Source organism: Amblyraja radiata, chromosome 9 (genome assembly GCF_010909765.2).
Source record: "Amblyraja radiata isolate CabotCenter1 chromosome 9, sAmbRad1.1.pri, whole genome shotgun sequence".
NCBI lineage: Eukaryota > Metazoa > Chordata > Chondrichthyes > Rajiformes > Rajidae > Amblyraja > Amblyraja radiata.
In genome coordinates this window covers 37,265,303-37,279,423 of record NC_045964.1, presented here as the reverse complement: position 1 = coordinate 37,279,423, position 14,121 = coordinate 37,265,303, and the positions used below count along the sequence as shown (strand labels likewise).

Sequence of the window (14,121 nt, the reverse complement as noted above, 5' to 3'; positions counted from 1 at the left end):
CTGAGACCAAGCAGCATACCTTGCTTTTGAAACTGTGAAGGTACACAAAAATGCTGGAGAAACTCAGCGGGTGCAGCAGCATCTATGGAGCGAAGGAAATAGGTAACGTTTCGGGCCAAAAACCTTCTTGATGCAGGTTCTTTATAACAAGCTTGCAACACCGAAAATTAAACTGTTCTGTATTTTCCCGATGTTGAGGAAGTCCAGAACAAGGGGTTACAGTTTAATGATAAGAGGGAAGTCTTTTAGGACCGAGATGAGAAAATCATTTTTCACACAGAGAGTGGTGAATCTGTGGAATTCTCTGCCACAGAAGGTAGTTGAGGCCAGTTCATTGGCTATATTTAAGAGGGAGTTAGATGTGGCCCTTGTGGCTAAAGGGATCAGGGGGTATGGCGAGAAGGCAGGTATGGGATACTGAGTTGGATGATCAGCCATGATCATATTGAATGGCGGTGCAGGCTCGAAGGGCCGAATGGCCTACTCCTGCACCTATTCTCTATGTTTTTATGTTTATGTTTAAAAAAAGCTGAATAATTTTAAATCCAGACACATAAGGCATTACAGCCAGTGAAACATTTGATTTAATTTTTTATCACTGTTAAAACTAACCATTCTAAACTTATTTCAAGGTAAGCCTAGATTAAATTATTTTGTTTAATATTTTAAGTTTTTCTCCATCCTGCTAATAAATGTTAATTGTTTCGCTTAGTTTACAGATACAGCATGGAAACAGTTCCGACGGCCCACCTAGTCCATGACGACCATTGATCTCACTTTAATTTTAACTTCTTACACATTAGGGGCAATTTACAGAGGCCAATAAACCTACAAAACCACACGCCTTTGAGATGTGGGAAAAAAATTGGAGCACATGGAGGAAACCCACGCAGTCAGAGAGAGGGGGGAGGGGGCATGTGGGCGGGGTGTGTGGGGGAGGGGACGTGTGTGGGGGGGGAGGGTGTGTGTGGGGGGGGAGGGTGTGTGTGGGGGGGGAGGGTGTGTGTGGGGAGGTGGGGGATGTGGGGGAGGGGAGCGTGGGGGAGGGGAGCGTGGGGGAGGGGAGCATGCGTGGGGGAGGGGGGCGTGCGTGGGGGAGGGGGGCGTGCGTGGGGAGGGGGGGCATGGGGAGGAGGGGGTGTGGGGGGGGGGGGAGTGTGTGGGGGAGGGGGAACCCTCAACATCTTCATAACTTTTGTGCTACCACCGATTGGAACAAAACTTATTTAACTTGCAGCAGAGGAGAATGGTGAGTAAGGTGGCGAAAAACCAGAGCGCTAATTTGCCCAAATGTAATTACATTACAAGGAGCGTGGCCTTCATGGCGTGATTGACAGGTGAGAGAATCTCAACATTTTTTAAACACTATTAACTCTTTTATTTTTCATCGATGGGAAAAATCCTCGGCACCTGACGAGCGGAGGAGGACTGAGTAAGATGGCCAAAAATCACAGCCGTACGTGATAGCATTTTTGCAAAAATCAATATACAGTGCAAACAGAAAGTGGTCAAGATTAGACTTTTAATTATTATACAAGGCAAGGCAGCTTTAATTAGGCAAGGCAGCTCTAATTAGGCAAGGCAGCTCTAATTAGGCAAGGCAGTTTGCTTTAGCACTTTCAAAACCAAATGCAAGGCAGCTTGCTTTAGCACTTTCAAAACCAAAAGCAAGGCAGCTTGCTTTAGCACTTTCAAAACCAAAGGCAACGCAGCTTGCTTTAGCACTTTCAAAACCAAAGGCAATGCAGCTTGCTTTAGCACTTTCAAAACCAAAGGCAACGCAGCTTGCTTTAGCACTTTCAAAACCAAAGGCAACACAGCTTGCTTTAGCACTTTCAAAACCAAAGGCAACACAGCTTGCTTTAGCATGTTCAAACCAAAACACTTTTGCATTTTCAAATTGCATTTTCAAACCACATTAAGTGCACTGACAGGTCAGCAAAACCACTCACTGTTTAGTAGAGTGTTCAGTGTTATTCACAGTTCAGACTGAGAATTGCAACCTCTCGCTCCCCCCATCTTGCAGAAAACTGAGGGACCTCCATACTTCCAGGTTTTATAGTCCCTCCGGAAGGGGCGTGGCCTTCAGGAGAGAGAATCTCAACATTTTTTAAACACTAATTACTCTTTTATTTTTCATCGATGGGAAAAATCCTCAGCACCTGATGAGCGGAGGGGGACTGTGAGTAAGATGGCCAAAAATCACAGCCGTACATGGTAGCGCTTTTTCTAAAATCAATATAAAGTGCAAACAGGAAGTGGTCAAGATTAGACTTTTAATTATATAGAAGGCAAGGCAGCTCTAATTAGGCAAGGTAGCTCTAATTGGGCAAGGCGGCTCTAATTAGTCAAGGCAGCTATAATTAGGCAAGGCAGCTATAATTAGGCAAGGCTGCTTCCTTTAGCACTTTCAAAACCAAATGCAAGGCAGCTTGCTTTAGCACTTTCAAAACCAAAGGCAAAGCAGCTTGCTTTAGCACTTTCAAAGCCAAAGGCAACACAGCTTACTTCAGCACTTTCAAAACCAAAGGCAACACAGCTTACTTCAGCACTTTCAAAACCAAAGGCAACACAGCTTCCTTTAGCAATTTCAAAACTAAAGGCAACACAGCTTTAGCACTTTCAAACCAAAACACACGTTTGCATTATCAAACAACATTTTCAAACCATATTAAGGGCACTGACAGGTCAGTAAAACCACTCAGTTTAGTAGACATGTGTTCAGTGTTATTTACACCTCAGGCTGAGAATTGCGAACTCTCGCTCCCCCATCTTGCCGAGAACTGAGGCACCTCCACACTTCCGGGTTTTATAGTCTCTCCGGAAGGGGCGTGGCCTTCAGGAGAGAGAATCTCAACATTTTTTAAACACATAACTCTTTTATCTTTCATCGATGGGAAAAATCCTCTGCACCTGATGAGCAGAGGGGGACTTTAAGATGGCAATATCACAGCCGTGCGTGGTAGCGTGACTATTATATCTGCCTCAAACACCTTCCCGGCAGCGCGTTCCAGGTACTCACCACCCTCTGCGTAAAAAACTTTGCTCTGCACATCTCTTTAAACTTTGCCCATATTTCCATGAAGCTTTGCCCTCTAGTATATGATTTTTCCATCCTGGGAAAAAGGTTCTGACTGTCTACCCTATCTATGTCCTTCATACTTTTATTTACTTCTATCAGGTCTCTGCGCAATCTTCAGCATTCCAGAGAAAAGAATTCAAGTCTGTCCAACCTCCCACTGTAGCTGATATCCCCTGATGGAATTGACACTGACATTGATATGGGTCAACTTCTTAAATAAAAGAACATTACCGACTCTCCATTCCCCCATGATCTTCCCCGTGGCTAGAGAAGATGCAAAGATCTTCCATCCTCTTAATCCTTTAATTTAATTTTCCATCACTGTAAAAGCTAACCATTCCAAACTTATCCAGACAAGATTAAACCTAGATTGCTGGAGCTGTGGGACAGCAGTCCCATAAACTATGCCACTCCACTGGCCAGGGTGTTGGGCATGTGCACATGAGGTATGGAAAAACATATTGCCAAGACACAAACACCTTTCTCTATTTTTTAATTAAGCAGCAATAGTTGTAAAGTTCAATTTCGTTATTTATCCCTCTCCAACCTGTCAAAATAATCGCTTAGCAAAAAAGTTTAAAAACGTTAATAGACTACAATTATTGTTCATATAATTCCTATTAATCACTAATGCAATCTATCTTAATCTCTGTTACATGGGTTGATAAAAGACAGTAAGATATTTCCTACAGAGATAATAAAATGACCCTCTAATCGTTTTTATGTTGCTAGTACAAGATAAAGCTTAGGCAAGATATAAAACTGTCACCCCTCAGGTGAATTACTAGTATGTTAATATTTGTGTCTGAAAACTAACAATGGTATATATCACTATTTATCATCTGCAATGTCTCTGCAGTGTATTATTACCAGTTATCAAGGCTAAATTTAATAAGATTTTACTATAACGAGATACCTAAATGCTACATTTGTGCTTTAAAATATTGCCTACAATGAAGGGGAAAGGAGTTTTCCCATCTAAATCACGTTGGCACCAAAGGCAGATAATAACTTTCATAATGTTGCATTTTCTCATTTCAACTAATTCTGTGCAAATTTTAAAGAACCAATTTTAATGTATATTTACACAGTTGCAGGGAAAATACCTTTCTTTTGGTTTTGGCAAAAATAGCAGTAGGATAATACTGGAAAATGGAAAATTGTCTCAGGAGGTTCAATCATCTTAAGTGCATAACTACACATTGTAAGCAGGAAGGAAAGCATCTTCTTCTTCTTAGCCTAAAGAAGGGTCCCCACCTGAAAGGTTACTGTGGGAGCTTATATGTTACCCCTCACCAAAATGGTTGATGGTAACACAATCTCTGGCTGCTCCTTCTCCATACTGTGCTCGTGATTTAAGGAAAAGATGGAACTTAGGCATGTACCATTCAATGCATTGTTTGTATGAACAAAAGCTTGATTAGTGACACAGCAAAAAAACTGTGGAAATTGACAAAATCTTATTAATCCCAATGTAAAATCTCCTAAGGCAGACCATGGACTAGGAGCATTTTCCTGTCAGTGAACAATAATTACAAATAATTAATTAGTATAGGTTATTAACTTTGAAGGTAAACGTGTAGTGATTCATTAGAGATACAAGAGAATGCAGATGCTGGTATCTGGAGCAAATAAATGAGATGCTGGAGTAACGCAGTGTGTCAGGCACTATCTATGGAGGATTTATTTAGGCAACTCTTCGGACTTGGACCTTCTTCAGACGACCCAAACCTTTGCCTATCCATTTTCTCCAGAGATGCTACCTGACCCATTGAGTTACTACGGCACTTTAGCAAAAAAACAATACTCGAATACTACAGCTTCAGAACAATTAATGTACAAATTAATCAATGTTTTATTCAGTGGTAATTGAAATAAAAAAATCTTACCCTTCTTGATGGAAGATTGTCTTAAAGCAGTGGCCAAGACTCCTGTAACTGTTGGCATCACCTTTCCCTCTCTGAATCTGGAACCTATGTAGAAACAAAAAGTAATTCAATAACTCCAACAAGTTAAAGTTAGATTTATTCATCATCGCTATGATGAAACTAAAATGTACCAATAATAAATATAATTGCATAGATAATTGTATACCAACAAACAACTCACAGCCTCACACTGCCAGAAACCTTGGTTTGATCCTGATCTCGAGAGCTATCTGTGTGGAGTTTACAAGCTATGAACTAAAACAACACTTCACACCCATTTGTTACCAACCTATTGCATTTACAAACATGCCCCACTTCTACCTGATCATTTGCATTTCCACCTTCACAAACTTTACTCTCTTTAATTGGATGCATTCCAACAACGCTGCTTGAGGAAAATCCTGAAGACTAGCTACAGAGACCACATCACAAACAAGGAGATTTACCGGGAAACTGCAACAAAGCCTCTCAGCCAGGACATCGAGGTACGCAGGATGAAATTTGCAGGACATGTACTCAGAATGTCACCAGAACGTGGATGAACTTTAGATTTCAGGGAGATATGAATGATCAGCTGGGCAGAAAAGTAACAAGTAGAACATAATCCACAGGTAATAGGAGGTGCAATAAGGCAATGAAGTACACAAATAATATTCAGATTTGAGTCGAGACCCTTCTTCAGAGAGAGTCGGGGAGAGGGAAACTAGTGATATGGAAGGGCAAAGTGTGAAAACGAAAGTTCAAAGCAGACAATGCTCACGAAAATGTAGAATGGTTCATTGTTGGCTGAGGGGAAGGTGACACAAGGCATACAAATAATAAAATTGATCACGAGGACAGTGAAACCAGTTGGAGAACGAGGGTGGGGGATGGACGGAGAGAGAGGAAAAGCAAGGGTTACTTGAAGTTTGAGAAATCAATATTTATACTACTGAGTTGTAAGCTGCCCAATGCGAAATATGAGGTGCTGTTCCTCCAATTTGCGTTTGGTCTTACTCTGACAATGGATGAGGCCCAGGATAGAAAGGTCAGTATGGAGAGGGAGTTAGTGTTTAGCAACTGGGAGATCGCATAGGCCTAGGCAGACTCAGCGAATTGTGTTCAGTATAACAATCGCACAGTCTCCACTTGGTCTCGCCGATATATAGGAGTCCACACCTGGAACAGCGGATAGTGTATATAAGGTTGGAGGAGATGCAAGTGAACCTCTGCCTCACCCGAAAGTCATTGGAGTGGGCTCCTATATCTTGGCAGCGTGGATTAATCAGGATGTTTGCTGGAGTGTGAAACTTGTAACTTTATGAAAAATTGGAGGAAATAGGATTGCTTTATTTGGAAAAGAGGCTGAAGGGAGACTTGATTGATATGTATAAAATTGCAACGGGTCTGAAGAGAGTAAATATGTCCTTACTGTATTTTCTTTCCAAATACAACTGAAGTCAAAATCCAGGAGGAATGGAATTAAAATAATTAGTATTAGGGTTAGAGGAGAATTTTTATTTCACCAAGAGGGTAACCATTCTGTAGCTCTCTATCTAAAAAAGTGGTGGAGCAACTTTTAAACAGCAGTCTGTGAGTAATTTAAGGTGTAAAGGGCCTCTCCCACTTGGGCGTCATTTGCACGACACGCAGGTGGCGAGCGAGAATTTTAAGAACCACAAAATTCTGGGGCGGCGTGCGTTACCGCGCGTCATTGCCTACGCCACCACATCTCACCACGCGCCATGTGCGCGTAATGCACGCCATGCACACGTTGTGCGTCGTGACACGTAAATTATGTTGCGTAAATAACACCCAAGTGGGACAGGCCCTTAAGAGTGGCGTTGGAAGGTGAGATTGGGCTGGTTAAATTCTTTCAGGTGGTTGAATGCCTTCTTTCTATACTGAAGAACCGAATCCGATCCGAACCCGAATCGTCACCCATTCCTTCTCTCCAGTGATGCTGCCTGTCCCGCTGAGCAACTCCAGCTTTTTGTGTCTATCTTCGATTTAAACCAGCTTCTGCAGTTCCTTCTTACATTTTAAATTTTCTTTGCAGCTCTCACAATACCCGGTCAAAGATTTTTGGACCATTGATCCAAACACAAGAAGTTTAAATCTCACCATAGCAACTTGGGAACATAATTTCAGATAAAATAAATATATTTTACATTAATGCACATCTCAACAACAGTAACCATGAAACTACCAGATTGTTGTAAAAACCCATTTGGTTCACTCACATCTTCTAAGAACCAACCTCGCCATCAAGTGATTCAAAATCCTCCAAATTCCAAAAGAAAAATGAATGCTGGATGATTGACTGATCGAATGAATCACATCTACATGCCTTGTATGAATAAATCAAGTTTATTGTTCATATTATTTTTATTTTATTTTTATTTATTGTTTAGTTTATTATTATATGCACAAACATGGTGAGATAAGGGTACAACAAAAAACATGCTTGCAGCAGCATCCCAGCACTTTGCACAAAAATACAAATTATAGATAAGTTATTCAAAAGAAAAGGATTGTGCAAAAAACAAAGAAATTAGTGCAAAAATGCAATTAGTGTATGAGGTGGCCGATATTGTTACGTTGCCAAGGATGATTAGGTCTACAGGTTGGTTAAAAAAACTGTAGGAAACTAGCTGTTCCTGAACCTGATGATGTGGGACTTCTGGCTCCCGTATCTTCTGGCCGAGAGTAGCAGAGAGAAGAGGGAATGGCCTGAATGGTTGGGATCCTTGATGATAGATGCTGTCTTCTTGAAGCAGCGCCTCATGCAGATACTTCTAATAGTGGGGAGGGCTGTGTCTATGATGGACCAGGGTAAGTCCACTACTCGCTGCAGCCTCTTGTGCTGTTGTGTGCTGGAATTGCCATGGTCAGGCCACGATGCAACCAGTCAGGATACTTTCTACAGCGCATCTATAGACGTTTGGTCAGTACACATGGTGACATGCCAAATCTCTTTAAACATCTAAGTCGAGGCTGTGCCTTATTTGTGATTACATCTATGTGCTGTGCCCAAGACATCAACTGAGAGGTTAAGGTCCAGGAATTTGAAGTGCTAGCTCTCCCCACGGCCAACCCACCAATGAAATTATCATATGGTTTTCCGACTTCCCCTTTCTGAAGTTAACGATTAGTTGCTTGGTTTTTGTTGACATTGAACGAGAGGTTGTTTTTGTGGCAGCACTCAACCAGATGCTCTGTCTCTCGTCTGTATACTGACTCATTACACACCCCATGATTCGGCTGAAACAGTGCCTGGCTTATGTGTTCCTGTTATTCAGATGGTCCAGAGCAGAGTGAAGAGCTGGTGAGATGGCATCTGCTGTTGTGGTGATAAATCAAATTGAAGTAGATCCAGGTCATTTTTTAGGCAAGAGTTGATTCACAACATAACCAACCTCTCGAAACAATTCATTTATTGGTAGAGATAAGTGCTACTGGACTGTAGTCATTCAGGTGGGTAACTGTGCTCTTCTTGAGAATCGGTACATTAGATGTCTTTTTGAAGCAGGTAGGAACCTCAGACCGCAGACGTGAGAGGTTGAAGATGTCCTTGAATATTTCAGACGTTGGTATGCACAGGTCTTTAACACTCGGCCAGGTATGCCGTTTGGGCCAGATATTTGAAGTAGAATCAACAAGTATTGAAAAATACAACTCTTCATTTCCTTTATAGATTGCTTATATATTATACTAGACCAAGTGCAGGGGTTTAGGGGAGGGAGGGAGGGTGGGGGGGGATGGAGGGGAGGAGGGGAGAGAGAGAGGGGGGGAGGGGGGGAGGAGAGAGGGGGAGAGAGAGGGTGTGCTGAGAGGGGGGTGAGGGGAGGGGGAGAGGTGGGGAGCAGGGAGGGGGAGGGAGGGTGGAGGGAATGGGGTAGGGGTGTGTGGAGGGGAGGGGGGTTTAGGGGAGGGACGGTGGGGGACGGGAAGGAGGGGAGGGGGAGAAAAAGAGGGGAGAGAGAGAGAGAGAGGGGGGGGGGGAGGGGGGGAGAGGAGAGGTGGGGGAGGGGAGGGGAGATGAGGGGAGAGGAGAGGGGGGGAGAGGAGAGAGGGGGAGAGAGGGGGGGGAAGGAGAGGGGGAGAGGAGAGGGGGGGAGAGGAGAGGGGGGAGAGGAGAGCGGGGAGAGGAGAGGGGGAGAGGAGAGGGGGGGAGAGGAGAGAGGGGGAGAGGAGGGTGGGAGAGGAGGGGGAGAGAGGGGGAGGAGAGGGGGGTGGAGAGGAGAGGGGGGGAGGAGAAGAGAGGGGGGAGAGGAGAGGGGGAGAGAGGGTGGAGAGGAGAGGGGGGGAGAGGAGAGGAGAGGGGGGGAGGGGAGAGAGGGGGGGGAGAGGAGAGAGAGGGGAGAGAAGAGAGGGGGGGATGGGGAGAGAGGTGGGGAGAGAGGAGGGGAGAGAGAGAGAAAGGGAGAGAGAGAGGGGGGGGGAGAGAGAGAGAAAGAGAGAGGGAGAGATGTGGGGAGAGAGAGGAGGGGAGAGAGAGAGAGAATGCCTTTTTACTTCAACCCAAACCCCCCAAGCCCCCCAAACAACCATTTGCAGGCAGTGCTTTTTTACCTCAAACTAACCATATTTTCATTTTCAAACCACATTAAGGGTACTCAAAGCTGTGTAGACATTTGTTCAGTGTCATTCAGAGCTCAGAGTGACCTCCATCTTGCAGAGACTGATTGAGGCACACCACTTCCTGGTTTTATAGTCCCTCCCCCTCCCTCCAGCAGGGGCAGCAGAGAGAATGGTGAATTTTTTTAAAACATTAATTTCGCTCTGATTTTTCATCGATGGGAAAAATACTCTGGTCCAGGAAGGCAGACGTGGGCTCTGATCGAGGTGGCCAAAAATGACGGCCGTAGGTGGCGGCGTTCTCTCGGAAATCGCAGCAGTGGGCCAAAAGCGGTCAAGATCAGACTTTTAGTAATATACTAGACCAAGTGCAGGCCCGTTGGGTCTGTTTCCCCAACGGCGTTTGCGGGGGGGGGGGGGGGGGGTTGAGAAGAGGGGAGGGAGGGGAGAGGAGGAAACGGGATAGATTTGGGAGGGAAAGGAGAGCGGGGTAGGGGGTGAGAGATGGGGAGAGAGATGTGGGGGAGGGGGGATGGGGAGGAGGGAGGGAGGGGGAGAGGGGTGGGGGGAGAGAGGGGAAAGAGTGGGGAGGGAGAGTGGAGGGGAAGGGGGAGAGAAGTTGAAGAGTGGGGAGGGAGGAGGAGAGGGGTAGGGGGAGTGATGGAAGAGGGACAGAGCGATAGGGGGAAGGGGGTGGGGGGGGAGAGGGAAGGGGGTGGGGTAGAGAGGGAAGGGGGGTGGGGGAGAGAGGGATGGGAGAGGGAGGGGGAGAGAGTGGGAGAGAAGTGGAAGAGTGGGGAGGGAGGGAGGGGTAGAGGGGTAGCGGGAGTGGTAGAAGAGGGACGGGGGAGTGGTTGGAAGAGGGACAGAGGGGAAGGGGTGGGGGAGAGAGGGGAAGGGAGCGGAAGAGAGAGGGGTGGGGGAGGGAGAGGCGTCGGGTAAGGGGATAGAAGTGGAAGAGTGGGGAGGGAGGGTAGGGGGAGTGGTGAAAGAGGGACAGAGGGGTAGGGGTAAGGGGGTGGTGGTAGAGAGGGAAGGGGGGTGGGGGAGGGAGGGATGGGTGGGAGAGGGAGAGGGGTGAGGAGAGGAGAGGGAAACATAGAAGCATGGAAATTAAGTGCAGGAGTAGGCCATTCGGCCCTTCAAGCCTGCACCACCATTCAATATGATCATGGCTGATCATCCAACTCAGTATCCTGTACCTGCCTTCTCTCCATACCCCCTGATCCCTTTAGCCACAAGGGCCACATCTAACTCCCTCTTAAATATAGCCAATGAACTGACCTCAACTACCTTCTGTGGCAGAGAATTCCAGAGATTCACCACTCTCTGTGTGAAAAATGTTTTTCTCATCTCTGTCCTAAAGGATTTCCCCCTTATCCTTAAAGTGTGACCCCTTGTTCTGGTCTTCCCCAACATCCGGAACAATCTTCCTGCATCTAGCCTGTCCAACCCCTTAAGAATTTTATACGTTTCTATAAGATACCCCCTCAATCTTCTAAAATCTAGCGAATACAAGGTGAGTCTATCCAGTCTTTCTTCATATGAAGATCTGTACTCCCTCTATGGCAACAATGTATTTGAGCATTGGGCATTGTGACATCACACGATGGAACGTTCACCAGGGACTGGGGCTCCTGCAAAGGCATATGTAAATGAATCCATTCCGATTGGACATATGTGAACATTGGGCATTGTGACATCACACGATGGAACGTTCACCATGGGCTGGGGCTCCTGCAAAGGCATATGTAAATGAATCCATTCCGATTGGACATATGTGAACATCAGGCATTGTGACATCACACAATGGAACGTTCATCAGGGGCTGGGGCTGGTGCTGCTTCTATGTGTGCGAAGCCAGTTTATTTTTGAAATATTGGGGGGGGGGGGGGGAAGGATTTGATTAAAAACGTGTACTTAAACACGACGAAATGTAATGAGGAGCGGATACTTAGAAGGAAAAGTGAAATCTCTACCGAAATGGAAAAGATGCCGGCGATTCTGCGTCTGGTTTCGGAGTTGCAGGGAATCACAGGAAGAAATACAGCCGGAAGCCGTACATGTAAATGGATCCATTCCGATTGGACATCTGCGAGCATTTGGCATTGCGATTGGACATCTGCGAGCATTGGGCATTGTGACATCACACGATGGGAACGAATCGAAAGGCAGGCAGGCAGCCGGACGGACGGCAGGCGACAGGCACACAGTTTTAAAGATAGACTAGACCAAGTGCAGACCCGTTGGGTCTGCTCCCCCAATGGTGTGATCCCCCAAGCCAATATTCCACCATGCACCCGTCTCCTCCAATGGAACTGAAGCCGTTCCCAAATGTAAGATTCCAGCACTCCTCTGCCTCCCTCAGCAGTGGATTTAAAAAAAATCCAATTGCACCTCCCCTGCCTGCTGCAGCAGTGAAAGGTTCAGAGTGTTCCTGTCTTGCAAGTTTGTTTCGAAGTGTGTTGGAAGCTGATAGGAAGGAGCAGCCGTCAACAAATCAAAAGGCAGAAAGTCAACGAATCAAAAGGCAGACAGGCAGCCGGACGGCAGCCGGTAGGATGGCACGAGAGTTTTAATAGATCAATTGCACCTCCCCTGGCTGCTGCAGCAGTGAAAGGTTCAGAGTGTTCCTGTCTTGCAAGTTTGTTTCGAAGTGTGTTGGAAGCTGTTTCGAAGTGTGTTGGAAGCTGATAGGAAGGAGCAGCCATCAACAAATCAAAAGGCAGAAAGGCTCCCCCAATGGTGTGATACCCAAACCCAATATTCCACCATGCACCTGTCTCCTCCAATGGAACTGAAGCCGTCCCCAAATGTAAGATTCCAGCACTCCCCTGCCTCCCTCAGCAGTGGATTTAAAAAAAACCTCCCCTGCCTGCTGCAGCAGTGAAAGGTTCAGAGTGTTCCTGTCTTGCAAGTTTGTTTCGAAGTGTGTTGGAAGCTGATAGGAAGGAGCAGCCGTCAACAAATCAAAAGGCAGAAAGTCAACGAATCAAAAGGCAGAAAGGCAGCCGGACGGACGGCAGCCGGTCGGATGGCACGAGAGTTTTATAGATATACTAGACCAAGTGCAGACCCGTTGGGTCTGGTCCCCCAATGGTGTGATCCCCCAACCCAATATTCGTCCAATGGAACTGAAGCCGTTCCCAAATGTAAGATTCCAGCACTCCCCTGCCTCCCTCAGCAGTGGATTTAAAAAAAAATCAAATTGCACCTCCCCTGCCTGCTGCAGCAGTGAAAGGTTCAGAGTGTTCCTGGCTTGCAAGTTTGTTTCGAAGTGTGTTGGAAGCTGTTTCGACGTGTGTTGGAAGCTGATAGGAAGCAGCCGTCAACAAATCAAAAGGCAGAAAGTCAACAAATCAAAAGGCAGACAGGCAGCCGGACGGACGGATGTCGGACGGATGGGGCGAGAGTTTTATAGAATAACTAGACCAAGTGCAGACCCGTTGGGTCTGGTCCCCCAATGGTGTGATCCCCCAACCCAATATTCGTCCAATGGAACTGAAGCCGTTCCCAAATGTAAGATTCCAGCACTCCCCTGCCTCCCTCAGCAGTGGATTTAAAAAAAAATCAAATTGCACCTCCCCTGCCTGCTGCAGCAGTGAAAGGTTCAGAGTGTTCCTGGCTTGCAAGTTTGTTTCGAAGTGTGTTGGAAGCTGTTTCGACGTGTGTTGGAAGCTGATAGGAAGGAGCAGCCGTCAACAAATCAAAAGGCAGAAAGTCAACAAATCAAAAGGCAGACAGGCAGCCAGACGGACGGATGTCGGACGGATGGGGCGAGAGTTTTATAGAATAACTAGACCAAGTGCAGACCCGTTGGGTCTGCTCCCCCAATGGTGTGATCCCCCAACCCAATATTCCACCATGCACTCGTCTCCTCCAATGGAACTGAAGCCGTTCCCAAATGTAAGATTCCAGCACTCCCCTGCCTCCCTCATCCAATTGCACCTCCCCTGCCTGCTGCAGCAGTGAAAGGTTCAGAGTGTTCCTGTCTTGCAAGTTTGTTTTGAAGTGTGTTGGAAGCTTTTCGAAGTGTGTTGGAAGCTGATAGGAAGGAGCAGCCGTCAACAAATCAAAAGGCAGAAAGTCAACGAATCAAAAGGCAGAAAGGCAGCCGGACGGACGGCAGCCGGTCGGATGGCACGAGAGATAGATAGATAGATAGATAGATAGATAGATAGATAGATAGATAGATAGATAGATAGATAGATAGATAGATAGATAGATAGATAGATAGATAGATAGATAGATAGATAGATAAGATGTGTTTTGTCAATTATAATTCTTTTTTGCATTCCTCATTCAGTCAATGATTCAGCAACATTTTTTTTGACATGCCAAATAGACTGGATTCAAAACAGAGTCATAGAGTGATACAGTGTGGAAACAGGCTCTTGAGTCCAACTTGCCCACACCAGCCAACATGTCCCAGCTACACTAGTCCCACCTGCCCGCATTTGGCCCATATCCGTCCAAACCTGTCCTATCCATGTATCTTCTAAATGTTTCTTAAATGTTGGGGTAGTCCCTGCCTCATCTACATCCTCTGGC

At 46.0% G+C, this 14,121-nt stretch overlaps 1 protein-coding gene across 2 annotated transcripts in view; it reads right to left on the bottom strand.

Moving 5' to 3' along the window:
* The window catches only part of slc25a21 (solute carrier family 25 member 21), a 357,875-nt gene that overhangs the window by 60,785 nt on the left and 282,969 nt on the right, over positions 1-14,121 (bottom strand). For both annotated transcript variants that reach the window (XM_033027135.1, XM_033027136.1), the window contains exon 4: positions 4,972-5,055. In XM_033027135.1, coding sequence (XP_032883026.1) covers positions 4,972-5,055 — 84 coding nt within the window. The remainder of the gene's footprint in view (positions 1-4,971; positions 5,056-14,121) is intronic.